Raw genomic sequence first — 11,777 nt, 5'->3', positions numbered from 1 at the left:
ATGCATGTTTAGTCTTCATTTAGGTCTACATAGTGTGTTTTGAATGACATCAAGCTTGTGTATTGCTGCATTCTACTAATATATGGAATTGCCCACTGCTTTGCCTAAGAATAACAATTGCTTGACCACAACAGCGCTGGAGGCGGCAAGGAACAATGGTCTTTCAAATAAACCTGTTGTACATGAACAAACATTATATCATACGCTGATCGTGCCAAACGAACCAGCGAAGTCATTGCATAATAGTTATACTAACTATATTTAATGTACCTGAACAAAATGATTTCCAAACACGTGACCGACACATATGATGCGGTGGCCAGAAGAATCAGGTGGTGGTTGACTTCTAAGAGGGAAAAATGTCATGCTTTGTTGTCGGGACAACGATACAAGGATTACGTTATACCGTGAAGCAATCACATATCCCATGTCCGTTATATCCATCCACTTGTCCACACTAACCTGAATGAACCAAACATACACATGTAAGTAATTTAAACATTGTTATTAAAAAAAAATAACCTAAAAACATACCTTTGAAAAGCAATCAACAAGTAGGGACAACTTTAATTGTTCAAATCTGTCTGTGCCACCGAAGAGGTTCATGTACTCATGCGACCACCTACCAAGTTCTTTAATCAATTCATTACGCATTAACGGCCACGAATCTTCCCCCATACCTAATAAAGCGGCAATGGACCGATATTCACAGTTACCGTCCGCTTTCACATCCACAACGTCACGAATGAAACCTTGAAAGAATGACGCAAATTTCTCGAAGTTTACTCTTCAGAGTTACTTTGCCAGCCACATCAAGTTCATCAAACCTTTTAGATATGATCTCTATCTCTTCCTTGATGGTGACTTCCGTCTCACATAACCCTTGGTCTGAAAAGCAAAGTCTCCTCCAGAAAAGATGGACTGACTCCAATGGGATGCTGCCAGCAGTATACCTAGAAAGCTCACATGCACAAGGAAGACCGTGTGTGCTTCTCATCACACAACCACAAGAAGAGAGATTGTTGCCGAGATAACGTAGACGGTCAACCTCAGAAGCAATCTGATTTAAAGCATCCATTGAAACCATCCCAAGAAGCCTCTTGTATAAGGTTTTTTTATATACATGGCCAACCACATGCGTACTGGTTTCAAAGGATGCTTTAATTTCGACGTGTTGCAGCGTGATCATGTTGTTCATGACATCCCAAACACTACATAGGTCCCCAACGCTATTTTGTAGTACTCTTTTGAGAGCCCAATGAGCTGATTCAACCCTACATTTAAAATACACAACAAACATGAAAATATACAACAATTAAATACCATTTAATACTAATCCTTACTAACAAATAAAATCAGTTCTTAATACATGTTTGTTGTTGTGTTGCCTAGGTGCATGACCTTATTCGTCCATGCTGTAATAAATTTTTCCTTGTGGGGGATAATCCATGTGTCGTTAACATAGTCAATGAACATCGGCCAAGGCGAACAAGCAACTTTAAACTTCTGATGTGACTCATGGAACTCGTGTTCGGACGGACAATCAACCAAAGTACCCCAGTTATCCATTACATAGTCCCACGCATTTTTTTCCCCGATTAAAGATTTGCACTTCGCTTTCACATTCTTATCGATATGAAACCTGCACAACAAATTAGTAGACTCGGGAAACACAGTTGTCACTGCATTCATCAGGGCTAGGTCTCTGTCAGTGACAATAACAAGAGGGAGGCGATCATTTCTTAAAAATAGGCCTCGAAATCGTTCTAAAGCCCATATAATATTATTAACACGCTCAGCCTCCAGATATGCAAACCCAGCAGAGAATGTCATCGTCATTGGTGTCACTCCAACAAAGTCAAGTAGTGGGAGTTTGTACTTGTTTGTTTTGTAGGTATTGTCTATAAAAAAACACCAGATGACATGCATTGCATAACTTTACTGCATCTGGGTGATACCAAAACAGATCACGCACCACAACTTCATCTTTCAATCTATGCCAATGAATGTATTGATCACGTTCGAGAAGCTTCATCAGATGCTGCATTTCGGTATCAGCTCCTCTTATTGAAGAACGATATGCACTTCTTGCATTGTAAATTTGTTTTATCGTGGTGCAACTGTCGACATTGTGTTCCTTCAACGTTAGCAAGATGTTTTTCGGTTTCACCATCGACTTTGTCATATCAGCAATAATTTTCTTTTCTTCCTTAGTCAATCGCCCGGCGTATGGATGTCCAACTAAGGACTTCGCCAATTCATGATTGTGAATCCCACAGATCAACTTCACCATCCAACCTTCCCCTCCATGCACTGGTTTCCCACGAAGTCTGAAGGGACAACCACATTTCCTACTCCCGGTGTCTTTTCTAACGAATTCTTTATTTCTACACTTGTACGTACCACTCCTTTCACACCCAATTAAGACAAATGAACTTCTTCCTCTGCTACCGGTCTCTATGTCAGACCTCATAATCACTGCAACAAATCCATTTTCATGGGCAACTGTTCGAGTCCATTGCAAAACATCATCTCGAGTAGCGAATACCTACAACGCAACCCTAACATTTTAATTTTCATACAAAACATCAATTCAACCAAATGACTCAAATTATCTATGATTACCTGAGACGTATTAAAAGCATTTGAACAATCCACATGTGGTTCATTCACCCCACATTCTTCTTGATTATCATAATCATAATCCATATGAACTTCTTGTGACATCGCAAAGTCATACCTCCATTGATCTTCGTTCATCTTAAGGACATATGCATGATACACAAGTACATTCAAATTATCATATAACCACATCCAAAAATTTACTACACCTTAAATAACAAAAATATTAACAGCACATATGCATCATACACAATGTATATTCAAATTATCATATAACCACATCCATAAATTGACTACTTATTAACTAACAAACATACTAACAACTAATACAAATATATTCTAAATTTATAACTATATTATTTACTTAAACTAACCTTATCACTATAATAAACAACTAATAAAACATTTTTCTACTACAACAAAATACAATTAAGTTACCTAAATCATTTAATATTATACCATTATACCTAATTAAACCAATAATCCACAATATATATATATATATATAATTTAAAACAGAAATAAAAAAAATTCTAATAATTCAACATTCCGGAAGAAGGTCTTCCGGAAGTTACTAACATTCTCATTCCGGAACTTCCTCCTGCTGTGTCTAAAATTTCTTCCGGATACAGCTTTTTACTGTTTTTCTTCTCTAAAAAACTAGCCAGAAAACGAAAAAAATTACTCATGAATGCTTACCTCCGACAAAATAGGAAGAACAATCACTAACAAAACTTCAAATACGGAACACCTACTTCACCGGGACCACCAAATCTTCAAATACTTCACGGGACCACCAATGGAAAGCGCAAGAGACCACCACCAAAAGCAACCGAAAGCAACAGCAACAACAACTACCGAAAGAAAGTAGAGAAGGAAGAAGCAGTAAAGAAAGTGAGTAAGCGTGAAATCCAACCCCGCAAACGCGTAAATTTAAAGAAAATTACACAGGGACAAAATCGTCATTACATATACATTAAATATTATTTTATTTTTACTTATTATTATAAAATGAAAATTATTTTTTCTTCACTTTGTTATAAAATAATAATCATTTTTTTATTATATATTAACTTTTGTAATAGAAATTATATGTTATCATAATAAAAAAATTATATTTTTAATAAAATTTATGAATTAATTAATTTTTATGGTTTAAATTATACTAAATTGTCATACAAATTAATATATTAATATTTTACATGCGCCTAAAAAAAATTATAAATATTAATCATAATAATTATAAATATTAGTCATAATTACGTTCACTAATTATTTAATTATTTATGTATAATAATATTAATTATTTTATAATTTAGTTTATTCATTAAAAGTAAATGATTACAAAATAAAATATTTTTTAAAAAAAAAAAACTAAACTTCCGGTTCTTCCGGAAGTAAATGGATATCTTCCGGAAACATTCCGGATAATGTTCTTCCGAAAGTAGTTCCTGAGTACTTCCGGAAGTCAGGAATTCTTCTTCCGGAACAAGGCTCTTCTGAAAAATTTCCGAAAATAGGTTTTCCAGAATATTTTCGAAAAAAAGCACCTTCCAAAAGAAAAATTCCTGAAGGACAGTTTCGTCACTTCACTGTTTGCTGGGTGCCCCAGCAATAATACTGAGTGCACGTAGCAACTCCCCAATAATAATGTCAAGATGAATACTTATTCTTCAGGTGGATATTAGAATATGCTTTTGGGTCAAGTTGGTTTGATTAGACTTTCTGAAACTCAATCTTTGAAAAATAATGATTTTGACTGAAGAGTTAGTCATAAAAACATCCTTAGCTCTTTCAAAAATAACCTCACAATTAATAAATAAATAACTTCAATAATCAGTTAAACTGATTCACTCGTCCCGGTTTTAGTAGCTGTAATTACTTTTTAGCAGCTGAAATTGGTTAAAAAATAAGTTAACAACAAGAGAATTAATGTATTTATGATTAGTGTAATTACTGATTATACACGGAAAACGGTCCTTTTCATTAATTAGTGATCATAAATGCAGTCTAAGACAACGATGGCATACTCCTCATGGATGCTAGCTACTAGCTGAAGCACTAAAACCCATCCACCACAAGTGTACTGTAGGGGGGCGGCGGCTCGTAAAATAAACTCACATTTTCAAGTGAGTAATTGACATAATACAAGTTATCTATATATTAAGCCAGCTCTATTAAATTAGATTCTTTTAGCCAACCATGAGCCATATATTACTTGACAAGTAAAATTTCTACTAGCTTAGCAAACGATTTACAATTTTTGAAATAAAATTTCAAATTTGAAATATCAATCATTTTTCTTATAAAAATTTGCAATTAATTAGATTTTCAGGAAGCGTCATAATGGGAAACTCAATTGATCGAAACATAAAAAGATCAACCCAAGAGAGACATCTTTGCCTGTTCTAATCATTGAAATAGTCAAATGTGATCGAAGCAAAAGCTCCAGCTTTTACTAGCAGTTTTCCACGGTCTGCTTATCTAGGGAAAACAAAAAACACTACGACTGAAATATAACTATCCGGAATATAACTTCCGCTCACTCTTTATCCGTTTTGCAAACTTCCTAGAGTTCATCCTGCAAATAAAACGGGAAGAATTATTAAATACATTGTTGCCAAGCTTGATTAAAATGAGATACTGAGGAGGGGATGGAAAAACTTACATGTGCACCCTCTTCCTTGGTGTCTTCCCCAGCTTCCGTCTTTGATTCAGCATCGGAGTCATTGCCAGCTTCATCAGCATCTTCCTCTTCCTCATCAGCCTATAGAAAACATTAACTTCGTCAGAATCAGTGTAACTGATGATGGACAAAAGATTTCAGGAATCAGTAGTTTTACTTACATCAGAGTCAACTGGGTCATCCTTTGATTCCTGGGAAATAGTTCAAGATATGGAGGTGTAAGAAAATTTGGTTAACAAGAAAATTTTCAAAGATGCGTTTTCAGGATAAAAATTTACCTCCTCTTCCCTCTTCTTCTCAGCCTCTTCAAATGCTGTCTTCTCAACCTGCAAGAACACAATTTCATTAAGGAGATCATACCTTTCAATAGCATACCTTAGACCAAAAAAGATCAATGAATAGAAAAAACTTACATCCTTGTGCTTGCCCCATGTTTCTTCAGCCAGTTGCTTGGCATATTCAGGATCATCAGTAATTAAGACATTGTCAAACAAAGTACCAGATTTCACCTGTAAGATAAAATAGCCTGCTTGTCAGAGTTCAGATCCAAAAGTATCAAACCAAATATTGCGATGTTAAAATGAAAAGTTTACCTGCCACAATTCAATGCCCACGTACTTCAAGTTGGGGAAAACATATAGGTCGGGGTCATCCTTGAAATCTGATAAATGTTTTTCAAATGCTGAATATATTTATCTTATAGTGCAAAAGAATTTACATAAATATTACTACTGTGTAGAAGGGCGTATAATGAACCTGGGTTATCAATCAATGGTGCCTTCCATTTTCCTTTATAGTTGGGGTTCTTGATTTTCTGCAAATATGTAGCATGAAAAGTTATAAAGCAAATTCATTCCAAACATAATGGAATATGTCATATTTCATATATTACAAATTTACAAAACAAATTTCCACAAACCTTTGCCTTCCATGGGCCCTTGTAATCAGGGTTGGCAATGGTAGGGGGTGTCCACTCACCATCTTCCTCATCATCCCAATCTTCAGGCTACAGCATCAACAATTAATCTAATACGTAACTACAGCATAAAGTGATGATACATATGCAGCACAAGGAAACAAAAAATTGAGAAATACCTTCTTGGCTTCAGGATCTGGGAGCTCTTTTGGGATGTCATCATACCCCTACAAATACAGGACAAGCAAGTCAGTATATACCACATAGTACCCTTGAAAAGTTCATATAACATGAGAGGCCTTTTAGAAAAGGTATTACCTCTGGTTTCTTATCCTCGGGATCAGGAATAAATTCTTTGTCATCCCAATCTTCTGGCTGTGAATATATTAAGAATAGAAATTATCAATACTGAAACCAAAGCTAATCTGAAAATTAAACTACGACTCTGGGAAGAGAAGTACTTTTTTAGCCTCGGGATCTTTGATTGTCTTTGGAGGGAGAAGATCCCAATCAGAGTAGAGACTACCAGTTTGCTTCTCCACATTATCAATCAGGATGCTGTAGGTTGCATCCGGACGGAGGATAAATGTGTAAACATGAGTAAGTTGGTCAGTCTCACAAGGAACATCCTTCTTTATCAAGTGGTTTGTGTCATTGTAGGTAAGAATAGCGTGTACTTTCTTTGTACTGTAACCACAGATATCTGGGCCAAACATAATACTGCAACAGAACAACAAATGTTAAAAGGTCAGGTGTTTTGCGATATGAGAGGCACCCATCAGGAAAGAGCAACAAATCAAAAGGGGATATATAAATCACCTGTAAGGAGTATCCCCACCAAATTTCTTCTGATCAACATCACCACTGAGCAACTTCATGTAGCCACCACCGCAGTCAAGCTTCTGTTCATGCTTGACAGAAAATTGGAAGACTAGTGTCTTATCCTTGTTGCTGAATTCAGGGTACTGAGCTGAAATAGCGTAGAATCTGTAATCCTCACTGGTTTGAATACCTGCATAGATATCAACATTCAGCCAAAAACAAACATATCTTAATATCAATTTTAGCCAAAAATAAACATGAGCAAGAAATAATACAAGACTGTTCAATATAGCAATTTAGTTTACCTTTGTCGTTAGCGTCTCCATTCCATTGGCCAGAGGTGTGGTTCCACTCCCCAGCCAGGTTCTCATCTTTTTTCCAATCTGATTTAACCCAACGATTTTCCCATCCGTCTGCATTCACACAAAGCACATGCACACGAGTTAGAAAAATGGAAAATACTGATTTAAGATTAAAAAAAAAAGATACAGATGAACCACGAAAAGGGACTACCCATCAAAGTGCAAGGACTAAAATTTTAAAAAGAAAAAAGTTATTAATCTTATAGACAATGTACCATCAAATAGATAAAAGCAAATGCTTAAAATTTATTAAAAGTTCGCCATTACCATCGGCGTGTTTAAGAAGTATGTTCACTTTAAGACATGAAACAGACTCCTTACATTTAAGTTTTAAGTAAAAAACTATCACGTATTCAAACATTTCTGAGTGACTGTAATTGCCGCCTACTCAATGAACCATGATCAAAAGCCGAATTTAACCTAAAATTTGTGGCAAAAAAAACCTAGAGCCTCCCATGCTCACCTCATTTATCCAATCTATTTTTCAGAACGGTTATTGAGGCAAATGCATAAACCATCATAACCTCTTTTCAAAACCACATCAGCATAATCAACGCATAAAAAACTACAAACAAAACGGTATACACATTAACAGATCTACTCCAAACAATGACATTTGAAGCCAGACCTGGATGTCCAACTCAAAACACAAATCGAGCCATCGAAGCTTTTCAGATCGAGGCTCAAACGCAAAAAAAAAAAAAAAAAAAAAAAAAACCTTGATCCTGGAAAATTAATGCCTAATTCGAACAGAACAATGCAGAATTGAAAAACACGAAAAATCAGGGTCGCGATCTAGTGAGAGAAGAGAAGAAGGAAGGGTTTGATACCATCGAAACGCTCCTCGAAGAAGACCTTGGCGGAAGTGATGGACAAGAGAGAGAGAAGAATGAGAAAGCGGAGGTCAGGGTTTCGCACCCTAAACGCCATCGTCATCGACGGAACAGAGCCAGGGATGTAGAAATGAAAGTGAGAGGAGAGCTGTGGCTACTTGGAATTTTAGTGAGTGAGATCCCTGTTCTCTATATAGCGGATCAATTTGCTTTGGGTTTTCAGTACAGTGGGCAAATTTGGAAAATGATGTGGCTCAGTCCTACGTGGACACCAGGTGGCAGTTTCCGACCAATTGTCTTATGCCACGTAAGTTTTGATTGTCATTGATGTGGCGTGGCTCTTTGTCATTGGTAAATACTACCGGCTCTACTGGATCGTACACGTTAAGTAGAATCCCTGACGTATTTACGCTACTGTCCTCAAGATTTTATATTTTTGTTTTAGGGTGAGTTCAGTGTCAAACTAATCACACGTGTGATTCGGTAGGATTACATTTTATATTTTTATTTGAATTTAGAAGGTACAAATAATATAATTAGTGATAATTTGATTTTGAAAAAGATTATTAAAATCAGGGGTTAGGTGCTAAATTAAGTCTCTAAATATGTTTTGAATATGATTTATTTTATTTATAAGAATTAAGCTCAGACATTTTATAATAACTTGCATGCATTATTCAATTAAATTAAGGTAGATCTTTCTAGTATATGTAATTTCATTTAAAAGAAGATAATTGTAGGGGGAAAATTAAAATTTAATTTAAAATAAAAATTAAAATATGATGGATTAAAAGAGATTAATGATTAAGAAAATTATTTATATACATCAAATATTAATTATATATATATATATATATATATGAGTTTTGCTAACATACACATCTTTGTTATTTAGTACAAGTGTATTAGAAAATTAAGACTAAAAAATATCTTAAGATATATAATGTTGTAGTTTGCTAATGTATTCGTATTAAAATAATATGGGTGATGGCGGTTGATGACAATTCTGAAGAAAAATTTTATGATAATTAAGCTATTTTAGGAAATCTTTTAAAGGAGAAAACTAAAAATAAGAATAATTAATTTTTATTATTAGATTATAGTTAAAAAAAAATAACCACTGAGGTTAAAAGGTTCATTAAGTTGGTCACGTGCTATCTGTCCTTCTCCCATCATTGAAAAAATCACATACCCAACATTTCAATTGAATGTTACCTTAAAAGAAAAAATGCAATGACCGCGTATTGGGGATTTTATATCTAACCCTTTCTGAGTTCATGTGATATGGAGTGAGCATTCTATGATATGAATAATGTGGTTAATTGTTTTTCATCCATGATTTAATTTGGCCTGGATTCGATTTTGATACAAGTATCGATATTGCTAAAAGCAAATTGCTTCAGTTTTTCAACTACTGCGCATATAAAACACTTTATTATGATTGGCTTTGACTTTTATAAAATCATAATTCCCCAAACCCAATATTGCAAAAGACACAAGCAGAAGGGATATAAAAACCAATACGCAGAATATTTGCTCGCCAGGACACTTGTTCCAAGCATTTTATCCACATTATCTGTACGTTGAGGCACGTCACTTTTAATAATTAGATTTTAATCTCATCTTTTAATTTTTTTTAGCCGAAATCCATCGGTTAAAATTAATGATTCTTATTTCTCATTATAAGCTATATTCTCATTTGAAACGTATCAAATCAAAATAATCATTTTGAGAATGATTAATTTTAATTGTTATATTAAAATGAAAAATTAAGATTAAAATATTTTAAATTCAAATTAAAAATTCAATTAATTATGAGATCTCTATAATATTTATCAAACAAAAAATAAAATATTTTAAAGAATTTAATTTATATCAAAATCACCACACAACCATCATTAGTCTATTACCATCGTCGTCATTATGATCATTATGATAATCACCGTTATCACCATCAATATGATTGTTGCCGGCCATCGGTGGTCATGATAGGAATCATGGTAATAGTGGTAATGACAACAACAATTATATTAGTAATGACAGCAATTAATGATCATGGTGGTAGGTGCATTGGCGGTCATGACAATTATGGTGGAAATGGTCATCAGGATGGTTGTGATCATGATGATGATGATTTTGAGTTATTTTAAGATGTCATGAATTAAATATTTAAATATTTGATTTATCATTGTTCAATGAATCTTATAGAGATTTTATAGTTAAATGAAAATTTTAATTTGAATGTAAAATGTTTTAATCTTAATCTTTCATTTCAATTTAACGATTGAAATTAATCATTTTAATTCTCACATAAGATGATCATTCTCATATGATACACATTATATATAAGTAAACTCAAGAGTCGATTCTCATCTCTCGTATTCACTCTCTTTTCACTCATGAATATTGGCCACATCAATATATTATAATTAAATTCATAAGAATATATTTAAAAATATTAATCAACATTTGAGTCAATAATAATTTAATAAAAAGTTGACAATCAACGAAGTCCAACACATTTGAAGGATAATTGAGTTTCTTAAACATGCTGACAAAGGTTGGATTCTCTAGTCGTGAGGGTTAATCTTGTAGTTTTCAGATATGAGAATACCTTAGTTCTCGAAAAAAATAAGCTAAAATAATTATCAATTACATACTATATAATTGATAGAGTATAACTCCCACGAGATTGAAATATTTTAGGATATGATTTCTTTGGTGAATATGTTAGAAATTTAATGGTTATATTATATTTTAATTTGAATTTTTAAATATTTTAATCTCAATAGTCTAATATTTTGTTTATCTTAATTTGATAGTTCTTATTAATTGTTTGTGTTCCGACAAAAATTGTATTCTACACCTATATATATATAGAGATCAAATTACATTTATGTAACTTTGACAATTATTAAACCATTCTATAAATTTTAGTTGGATAATATTTTCTTAAATCACCGCTAAATTGAAAGTTTCTTTCATGGATCATATATTCAAATTTTCATATTAATTCAAAATCATTTGCTACCTTGTTTATATAAATTAAAATTAATGCAATATAAACATTTCAAAATATATTAAAATATAGATCATTTGATTATCTTTTCGTTGTTGTTCAATTTTAACAAAAGTTGAGACATAAGATTTTGGTAACAAGTAGATATAAAAATCACATTTATAAAATAATGTAATAGTTGTTAAAGTTATACCGGTATAATTTGATCCCTCATCGTAAATATATATATATATATATATAATGAAATTATTTAATGTCATTATTTAAAATTCAAATCAATATTATTCTATTATATATGTAAATAGATTCTAATTTATTATTCATTCTATTAGAGATATATTCAATTATTATTCTATTAAATGCAAACAATTATATTTTTAGAAGTTTTATTCTTAATCAATTATTTCATTCCTCCTTTAACATCTTTAATAACTATTCTAATATTATTGTTTATGTTGAAGTGTGAAGTGAAAGAAGGTTGAACACCATATAAATGAAAACAAAATCCATAAATCCG

At 32.9% G+C, this 11,777-nt stretch overlaps 1 protein-coding gene across 1 annotated transcript; it reads right to left on the bottom strand.

Annotated features, from left to right (window-relative positions):
- Positions 1–4,945: 4,945 nt before the first annotated feature.
- On the bottom strand, positions 4,946–8,416 carry LOC114403298 (calreticulin-like). The gene is made up of 14 exons (XM_028366164.1): positions 8,239–8,416; positions 7,352–7,459; positions 7,044–7,236; positions 6,686–6,944; positions 6,543–6,599; positions 6,404–6,451; positions 6,228–6,314; positions 6,065–6,122; positions 5,902–5,969; positions 5,722–5,817; positions 5,587–5,634; positions 5,470–5,499; positions 5,291–5,389; positions 4,946–5,203 (listed from the first exon to the last, which is right to left on the bottom strand). Exons 1-14 carry the CDS (start codon positions 8,342–8,344, stop codon positions 5,192–5,194), a joined length of 1,269 nt encoding a protein of 422 aa, XP_028221965.1. The 5' UTR covers positions 8,345–8,416; the 3' UTR covers positions 4,946–5,191.
- Positions 8,417–11,777: the final 3,361 nt, after the last annotated feature.

The sequence above is a fragment of the Glycine soja genome, chromosome 20 (genome assembly GCF_004193775.1).
Source record: "Glycine soja cultivar W05 chromosome 20, ASM419377v2, whole genome shotgun sequence".
Taxonomy (NCBI): Eukaryota; Viridiplantae; Streptophyta; class Magnoliopsida; order Fabales; family Fabaceae; genus Glycine; species Glycine soja.
The sequence above is the reverse complement of the archived record's forward strand: the minus strand, read 5'-3'. Positions and strand labels throughout refer to the sequence as shown.

Bases quoted from the DNA above. Each gene is read 5' to 3' on its own strand.
- LOC114403298 (XM_028366164.1), bottom strand. From the start codon at position 8,344: ATGACGATGGCGTTTAGGGTGCGAAACCCTGACCTCCGCTTTCTCATT. The intron at 7,237-7,351 runs GTAAACTAAATT...ATATCTATGCAG, and splicing joins TGGAGACGCTAACGACAAAG to GTATTCAAACCAGTGAGGAT. The intron at 6,315-6,403 runs GTATTTCTCAAT...TTGATGCTGTAG, and splicing joins CAGATCCTGAAGCCAAGAAG to CCTGAAGATTGGGATGATGA.